At 53.0% G+C, this 8,853-nt stretch overlaps 1 protein-coding gene across 1 annotated transcript in view; it reads right to left on the reverse strand.

The window, feature by feature from the left end:
• Positions 1-5,555: 5,555 nt before the first annotated feature.
• Positions 5,556-8,853, reverse strand: part of CNTN2 (contactin 2) — a 32,189-nt gene continuing 28,891 nt past the window's right edge. Inside the window, exons 20-22 of the mRNA XM_011373111.2 lie at positions 7,830-7,942; positions 7,170-7,338; positions 5,556-6,807 (exon numbers count right to left, since the gene is read on the reverse strand). Of these exons, the coding sequence (XP_011371413.2) occupies positions 6,698-6,807; positions 7,170-7,338; positions 7,830-7,942 (392 nt within the window). The 3' untranslated portion in view covers positions 5,556-6,697. The remainder of the gene's footprint in view (positions 6,808-7,169; positions 7,339-7,829; positions 7,943-8,853) is intronic.

An 8,853-nucleotide genomic window follows, 5' to 3' on the forward strand; every position in this document is an offset into this window, starting at 1 on the left:
CTCTGCTCATCTGAGGCCACCTGTTAAGATCCAGCAAGCGATCCACAGATGCTGTGCTTATAGTTGCCTCAAAAGGCCACACCAGAAACTGAGGCCAGCTGCCTCCAGCGTGAGTCTAGGCACTGGTCATCCAGGCGCATCTGACTTGCTGAGGTGGAGCCACGAGTTGGAGGCGGCGGGGTTTCATGGAATCCTCTTGGTGGAGCGACCTCTGTTATCCACTTTGATGATGACAGGGCTATGGCTGCGCTGTGTCCGCGCACTGGGAGTGGGAAGGGCTCAACAGGGAACAATGGATACTACCGGCACTTCTATACAGAGCAAGTCTTGCCTCAGCCCTCACTCCGACAGTGTCTTCCTGTAAGTCTCTGGTGCCCCCTGCGCACAGGCGAATCAGCACTGGTGCTCAGAGCGAGCAGGCCCGTCACCATGAAAATCCGCTCATGGACGCAGCCCCTTTAAGAGGCGTCTGCTGCTGCCGCTACCGCCGTCTCCATTTCACTCGGCCACTCGAGACCCGGCAGCCTGGTGTTCTCGCCCCGTCCTACCTTCTGCCGTTGCAGGGTGCTTTCTTGAACTTCTCCCTAGTTGTATGGCTTGTTCATCTAGATCCCAGGCGATTTTTCCTTGCTGTTTGCTCCTTGTTCCATCACAACTTTGATTTGGTCGCCAGAGGGATGAACAGAACCTCTATCATCTATGCCATTTTTTTTCAGTCTCCCTTGGAATCTCTTCTATTCAGTGAATTCTATATAGTCCATTACTGTAGTCACGTTTTTGATGCTTAAGTTGTCCCTTATTTTGACGAGTAGGAGTCCCTTCAAGCCAGCCCTTTTGTCCTTTCGACGTGATCCCATTGGACTTTGAACATCTCATTGCTTTCTAGGACCACACGATGTCTCAGATCCACATTTGGACTTTCCTGTCTTCAAACCCAAATGTGCTGTTTCTTCAGGGGACTCTGGTTCCTTTGAGTGTGGGGAGTCGTACTTAGAAACCATGGTCTGGGTGCTAGATGTGCTTATCACCACTGGGGAGTCACTGCTTCTAGGCCCTTTCAGTGTCCTAGATGTGTGTGTGTGTGTGTGTGTGTGTCTGTGTGTGTGTAAATTATGAGCTCAAAGTATCTCTGTTTTGCTGAAGTTTTAGAAGTGATTCTGATTCATGGCGAAGTTGAGAACCCCTGGCCTAGGCGCATGCACACCTAGTCTTTACTGTTGCCCTTATGTTGCAAAGCTCTCACACTTTCCACACACCCTTCTCCTCATTCTTTCTACCTCGGGGGAGATGGGGGTGGATTTCAGAAGATCTGGATTCTGCTCCAGTTTCTGCTAAAGACTGTGTCATGGAGCAAGCTGATGACCCTTTGTAGTCTTCATCTTTAAAAAGATATGATTGCGAGGATCAAATGAGATCCTGTGAATAAAGACTGAAGTTTATAGTTCAGCAGGGTTATTAATGATGCATATTAGTTCAGGACTAGACAATTTGCTGAAGCACTTAGGAGAGAGCTTGCCATACTTAAAAGAAGTCCATAAAGTGATACCTTAGTAGGTAATGAACTCAGCATTGCATCGCTGAGGAGGGAAGAGGACGGGAGCACAGCTTCCCATTTCACAGATGAGAGAGACTAAAGCCCAAGCAGAGCTGAATTGCTTCTCCAGTAAGCCAGTGGTCAAGCATGGATGGAATATTGTACAGCTCTAGGATTATAGCCCTCTGTGCCCTTGAATTTTGACTCTGAGGGTGCCATGAGATTGAACAAGGAAGAAAACAAAACACCTTCAGATATATTGGTAAAGACCCAAACCCAGTTCCGGTCACTGAATTCTGTGCATGCAGGCTGCCTCTGTAAGGTCAAGGAGATGCTGACTGGACTAAAATTTGGGTTTTAGAGTGGCTAGTGCTCCCAGCAGCCCCTTTGGGTACAAAGTAGAAGGGATGAGCCTGTTGTGGTACCATGCTGCCGTCCATGCTGGCCCCTTCTGGGGGCTCACTGTCAGCCTGGGTTTCTGCTGAACAGGCCCTGGGCTTATGGCTAAGCAGCAAGTAGTGGGACCTCTGCTTGCCTCCGTCTCCCTTGTCCCTGACAAAGCTTGTGGGCACGGTCAGCATGGAACCCAACCTACTTCGCACCACAAGGCTGCACAAGTGTATCACTGAAGATGTCTCAGGTACAGTGTGTGTTTAATAGGTGTTGGATGCATGAAAGGATGTTGCAGCCAGAAACTGACAAGAAATTCAAATTCTTTTTGCTGCTGTGAGCAGAGACTACAGGTACCTTTTCACCAGGTAGGGGTCACTGTATTTTCAGGGAGACTTCCTTTTGGTATAGTTGAGTCAATACTTCCAATGTCCTAAAGCTCAGGGCACTGTTTACTGCCCATTGTGTTAGTAAAGCCAGCCCAGTCCAGCAAAATGCCTTCGTGCACGGCTTAGGCCTGCCTTAAATTCTCTTGGGCTGATATTTTACCCATCCCAGGACTGAATGAAGCAGTATGGATTGTATGCAGTGACTTCCTTAGAGCTGGCTGGGTGAAGAAAAGTGAAGGTAATGGATCGAAGACCCCAGGGTTAGGGAACAGGACAAGGAAGTGTGCATCAGCCGCATGATAAAATCACAGCTGGTGCCAGCTGCCTCAGCAGGTCGAGAAACCATCTTTATTTAAGAACTGCCTGCTACCAGAGTCAATAACTAACTACCATTACAAGAAGTACAAGAGAGACAGACTAGAGGCCAGTGGGAGTGGTTCCATCTGAACAAAAACCGAGTCAAGTCAGTGGTCCGACAAAGCCCTACGCCTTGCCCAGCCAGGAGATTTTCTAAGCTCTGCAAGGCCCTGGATGGGGTGGGGTGAGTGAGTTGGAGTCCAGGAGGCTAAGGCAGGGTGCACCCTAACTAAGGGCGCTAGGCTTCCTGGGGCTCTAAGGCAAAACTACCTGACCCATCTTTTTCCTCCTCAGTTTCCCTCTACTGTCCTACCTTCCCAAAGCCTATGACCATGTATATACAGCTGCCAGGCACCTTTTTCCATGGAGCCCTTTGAAGTCCCTTAAAAATGCCCATCTAATCCCTTAGGCCACTTCAGGAGGCTCTGGCCACCCCGTTCATCCCCAGGATGACGCCCAGGTTAGGGCGACCCAGGGAAATAGGGCACCACACGTGAGCCGCAAGCCCGGGTTTGAGTACACTACTATCCTCGTGACACAGAAGAACTCAGGTGGCAGTCCATTCTGTCGCTGGGGAAGAGACGAAGGGGATAAAACGTCCTTAGCCAGCCTGGGCTCTTGTCCAGAGCACGAACTGCGGGGCTCCTGGGATTGCCAAGAGGAGTGAGTGTTCGCTGGGAAAAGTGCTTGGGGGAGCCTTCTCTCTCTGTGACTGTGACTGCACTGCAGGGGCCACAGTAGATAGACACTCCAAGACTCTTCCTGTGCTGAGCACCTTTCAATTCAAAGAATCTTAGCCCTGGAAGGACGCCTACAGCATCTCCCCACCCCTCCAATCTTCACCTAATCTAGACCCCAGAGCTACAGCTATCGAAATTCCTCAAAGTCCCCTAAAAAAAAGGAAGAAGCCTCTTACTATGCCAGGGCCTCATTGCAGGAGTTTTTCTGATGTCTAACCTCAGTCTCAATTTTATCAAAAGAAACTCTACTCCCTGGCACCATCAGTATCATTTGATGCCCTGAATGAAAGGAGACAGACAGCCTGACCTTGCCCAGCCCCGAGACTCCATCTGGAGAGAGCTGCCCTCCTTGAGGATGAGGTATACATCGGGCCGTCAGAGCAGCGAGGACCAGGTAGCCAAGGCCATGAAGAGCCCTGCAGGCTGAGCTCAAGTGTACTCACAACGGAGAAACTGTCTCCCCGGGCCCTGAAGTGGTGTCTGCAGGCTGTCTCAGTCCCTAGTCCCCAAGGCACTTACTGGCCACTAAAGTACTAGTTTATGGCTATCCCCTTGCTGCCTCTGCGGCTTGGAGTGAGAGAGGAGAGATCCAGCGTCGAGTCATGACCACAGCAGGGGTGAGCCCCACTGAACTACACCAGCCCTTCCAAGCAGAAATGAAAATCAGGGGCCCCTTGGGCAGGAAGGGACTCTGAGAAGCCATCGAATCTCTTCTGCCTCCTTGGAAATTCCTGTACAAGCCACCCCAACAAGAGGCTATTCCATTTCACAAGCTTGCATGTCCTCAGGTCACCTACAGTCTTATTAAACCTGAGCTCTCAGGTTTAAACCTGAAGTCTCAGGCTGCCAGAATATCATTTTAGTTCCGTTCTATCCCCACAAACAAATCCCACCTGTACAGTGGTTAGGTTTTCCTGGGGCTATTTTCCTAGTTTGAACCTCTCCTTGGCTTCCCAGCGAGACTGCCTTCCTCCCCTTTGCTAATAGGCCTCATTAGAACTAAGACACTTGGTCGAGTCTTTTGCCTCAAGCAAGCTTAGGGACTGCAGCCTCCAGCTGCACCAGTTAGGTACTGTGCCAAACCAGCTCACCCCTTTTGGACCAGCACCTAGACACCCGTCCCCTGCTCCCCCTGATGCAGCCCAAAGCAGTGAGGACAGAATCAGCTAAACTTTGGAAGAAGGTTTCTTACTTTGAGCATCCCCTTCCTGTTGGAGCTAGGCACAGCCAAACCACAGCCGGGAGGCAGGTGGAGCACAGATGCTAGGCCAAGTTTGGGGGCCCTGTAATGGGAGATCGGTCTCATAGCTGAGCCCCCAGCACTTTGCATCGGGGGATGGACAGAAGCAGGTGAGGAGGGTGTAGTCAGATGGCTCCCAGGGAGGCAGTCTTGGGCTGGGACAGGGTGGTGGGTATAGCGGTGGCAGGAAGAGGAAGTGTGAGCTTACATTTTTAAAAAAATTGTAGTGGGTGAAATTATCAACATAAACCTGCCCAGGAAAATAGAGCAGGACATAAAAATTTAAAAACCATAGCAAAATAGAGCTATAACTGTAAACTACAGAAACCAGGCTCAGGGCACCAGTCCCCTACAAGATGGCCGTCCTGCTGCTCCCAGATATCCAGGGCCACTTGTCAGAGCATGGGCATTGGGGGTTCCTGGTTGTGCCACCACTGTTACCTGGATTTGGGGAATCCCCATCCTTGCTTTGGGCTATTCTTGAAGCAAGAGTAAGGGGAACAGGGACTTCAAGCCAGTGCTGCATATTGAGGTCCCAGCCGAAGCTAGGCTCAGAAGGCAGAGAAGGACTGATGTCTCCCGTGCCTTGGGCTGGGACCCAGCCAGGCCCTGACCCCACTGGAATCTCTTGAAGCAGATTTTCATAGCCACTGCCCTTCTTAAACCACCACCTTAACCAGGCTGTAGCCGTTCATCCTCTTCTGCCCCCTCCTCTGGATAGACAAGGAGCCTGGAGACTTTTCTTATCCCAGCCCCGTTGCTGACACGCTGTGCGACCTTGGGAAGTCCTTAACCCTTTTGACTTCAGTTTCCTCGTCTGTAAAGTAAGGGGCTTGGACAAGTTGAGCTCTAAAGCCTCTTCCAGTTCTGATGTTCTGTGCCTGGTAATATACCTGACCACAAGATAGGGCGTCCCATTTATTAACCCTTCTTTCTTCTGGGGGAATGCAAAAGAGTGGTCCGAGGCAGCCTGGGGGACGGGTCTTGTCAGGTGGTCCTGGGCACTCCTGGGTGTAGGCAGGGCCACATTTATCCTCGTCCTTCTCAGAAGGCTCCCGACTCCCAGACACAGAATGAATGCCGGATTCCTTTCCCAGGCTCGAGCGAGTCAGTGCTGGGGGAGCGGAGTCCTGGGGCCTGCAGGCCGAGCTGGAGGACGAGATGGGTGCAAGACCCCTCTCTCCTGTCTCCTGCCCAAACCCTGGAGGGCTGTGCAGGGTGGGTCTTGGTGGGGTGGAAGACCGGCCCAAGACAAGCCCTTTAGTCATCCAGCCACCTGTAGTGGCTTCTGTCACTCTAGGTTGACAGGGTCGGGTTGGCAGTGTTGGCTAAGAGGGAACATCAGGCCGAGTCTGGTGCTCCTCTCTACCAGGTGTCCCAGCCTCTCAGCCCTCGTCAGTCCCCAACCCCAGCAGTCGGGAGTAGCGTCCACCAAGCTGCAGGGGCTCAGGCTCCTGGCCTCGGACTTTAGGGCACTGGTGCTCAGCCACCTGGGCAGGTGGTAGGGGCCTCCAGGGAGTCATCGAGGACAATGTCAGGGTCCAGCCATGGGTCTTTGGTCCTGGGGTTTGGCCCTCTCCTTAGACTGAGGGATGTTGGTGTTCACACTTCATCCCACTTCAGCCCAATCAGGACCAGTGTTCCTGCCGGGCCTCAGACTCTGCGCTCAGGGGCCAGAGTCTACATGCAGTCCCAGGGCGCCACCTCCACAGATGTGCAGATAGATGTTTCAAACCTCCTTCCCACAGGCCCGTTCCTTCCATATAGGTGCCCTGAAAGGCCAGGGCACAGGGCTCAGTATCATTACGAAAGTTACTGCCTGGTGCCTCTTGATTTAAAGAAAAAAAATCCTTGTATGGGTTCTATCCTGTGGCAGAATTTGAAATACCCTACCTTCTACAAAAAGGGCACAGTCTAAAATAGGTATTTAAAACCAGCCATTCTTAGGCACAGTGTCGGGCCACCTTGGCGTCGGGAAGGGACCAGGGCCAGCTGGCTGTGTTCATCGGAGGCAGGTGTCCGGCTGTGGCGGAGAGGGGTGCCAAGGTCAGAGTTCCAGGTAGCCTATGAGGATGAGCATGGCCATGGAGTGGGAGAGGATGGTGCCCGAATGTGCGGCTGGGCAGACTGCCGAGTTTTCCACCATCATGCTTGTGCCTGAAAGTGGCAGGTGGAAATGTGGGGCTGGGTGGGCTGGGCCTGGCCTCACCCCGCCCCACCTTTGGGACTGGTCCTAGACGTTCTACAGAGACTCAGGGCCGGCTTCTGGGCTGGGATGTATTCTTAGCCCCACTCCTACAGCGTTTTGTAGGACCCCTGTACCCCTGAAAGGAGCACACTCACCTCCCCGGCCCTCAGGGCAGTTCCAGGCCTACTTGGCACAGGTTCCTGCCTGCCTTCCCCTGTCCCCTTGGGGTCTGGCTGGGTTGGAGTTGGCTTGGGTGGGGAAGATTCCCTCATCGGGCATCTGCATGGACCTTGATATTCTGGGGTGGGGGGCGGATGGGGAGAGGAAGCACCTCCGTTCCTCACGATGTGAACTTCTGCTGGGGTCCCATCCCCTCCAGGCCCTGTGGTCCGAATCTGCACCAGAGCATGGCCGATGTCTTCAGGAACTGCAATTTCTATCCAGTTCTTGGTGGTGAGGTGCAGCGTGGGAGTCAGGTGTAAGTCATTCTGGTACAGCATCTGTACGAAGGGTGTTAGCCAGGTGGAGCTACTTACGCCTAGGCCGAGTTTTCTCTCTTCCCCAGCTCAAGGCCCTGGGAAGAACCCATGTGCTTCTGGGCTCTGGAGGTTCTGCCTCCTCACCCCTCCTGTTTCCTGTTGACCGGGACCAGGCTCTTGAGCAAGCTCCTCGTTGGTGGAGGAAAGCTTGCAAGCAGCTGAACTATTTCTGCAGATCCCTTAGGCTAGAAGGACCCGAGACTTCACGTGGGCCGTCAGTGCCTCCATGACCCCTGCCTTTCCGCAGGACATGCCATCTGCCCCCTTCTTATAGTCTCTACTACGAATCACCTGGAGGACCATTCATGCATTTCATGCCTCTCACAATCACAAACACTTTGCTTATGTTTAGCTCCAATCCCTCCTGCTGTAGACTGCAGCCCCCTTGTGCTCACTGGAAACACCGATGAGCTGTTCATCGCTAGCCAGTGCCTGCCTGGTCCCTCCCTTACCTTATAGCCAGTGACTGCAGACTCATTTCGGAGAGGGACCACAGGGTCCCACCTAATACTAAGACTGGAGCTCGAGAAAGTCCAAGAGATGTTGTCAGGAGGTCGCCGTGGAGCTGCCAGAGGAGGGAGGAAGTTGGGGCGACTTGCACGTGTTTCCTTGCCACCCCACCCCCTTTGCTTTTAGCCAGCCTTTTTCTAGATGTCTGCCCGCTGCAGTTACACCCAGAACTTTCTGTCACAGCTACCTAAGAAATAAATGCCATGAAAATCCAAAGATTGGAGAAGAAAAAGGCGCTTTAGAAGCCATAAACTCCACTCCCTTATTTTCACCAGGCTTCCTGTCTTACTTCCGTCCAGCCCAGCACTTTTGAGCTAGAGCGTTTTTCTTGCATTAGAGAAAGAGTGATCCTAGGGGCACCTCCCCACCCCAGGCCCACTCACGGGGCTTCATGGTCGTCGCACTGGTGGAAGGGCTGGCAGGCCCAGGGCCCGCTCGGTTGTAGGCCCGCACGGTCACATGGTATTTGGTGTTGGGATGCAGGTCAGTGACTCGCGCACTGGTGTCCAGCCCTGCTGTCCTCACTCGGTCAGCAGCGGCTTCTTTGTCCCCAGCTTTCCAGTAGCGGATCTGAAGGGAACAAAGATACCCTAGAGTCAGCAGGAAAGTTCAGGACCTCAGAGCGCCCCTGACCCTGTCCCTGGCCACCTACATTCTGTTCCTCTCTTGCTCACTCTGGTTCTTGTGACTCGGTCTCGGATCTTGGAAGTTGGACACTATGTCATGAGCTCCAAGAGAGCAGGGACCAGTGGGTGTGGGTCCCTGCCGCCTTCTCAGTGCCGAGCAGGGAGCCGGCGAATGGGTGAGAGTCGGGGATGGGCACACGCTTAACCCCGTGATGGCCTGCTGGAACCCGATCCGATTTAATTCACTCAGGGAATCCCATGGGCACTCTGCTAAAGGTTATGAGGTGCATATCTGTACTTGCAAAGTTGTCCCCCAAACCCCAGCAAAGTTATTATGGCT

Source organism: Pteropus vampyrus, unplaced genomic scaffold (genome assembly GCF_000151845.1).
Source record: "Pteropus vampyrus isolate Shadow unplaced genomic scaffold, Pvam_2.0 Scaffold217, whole genome shotgun sequence".
Classification (NCBI taxonomy): domain Eukaryota; kingdom Metazoa; phylum Chordata; class Mammalia; order Chiroptera; family Pteropodidae; genus Pteropus; species Pteropus vampyrus.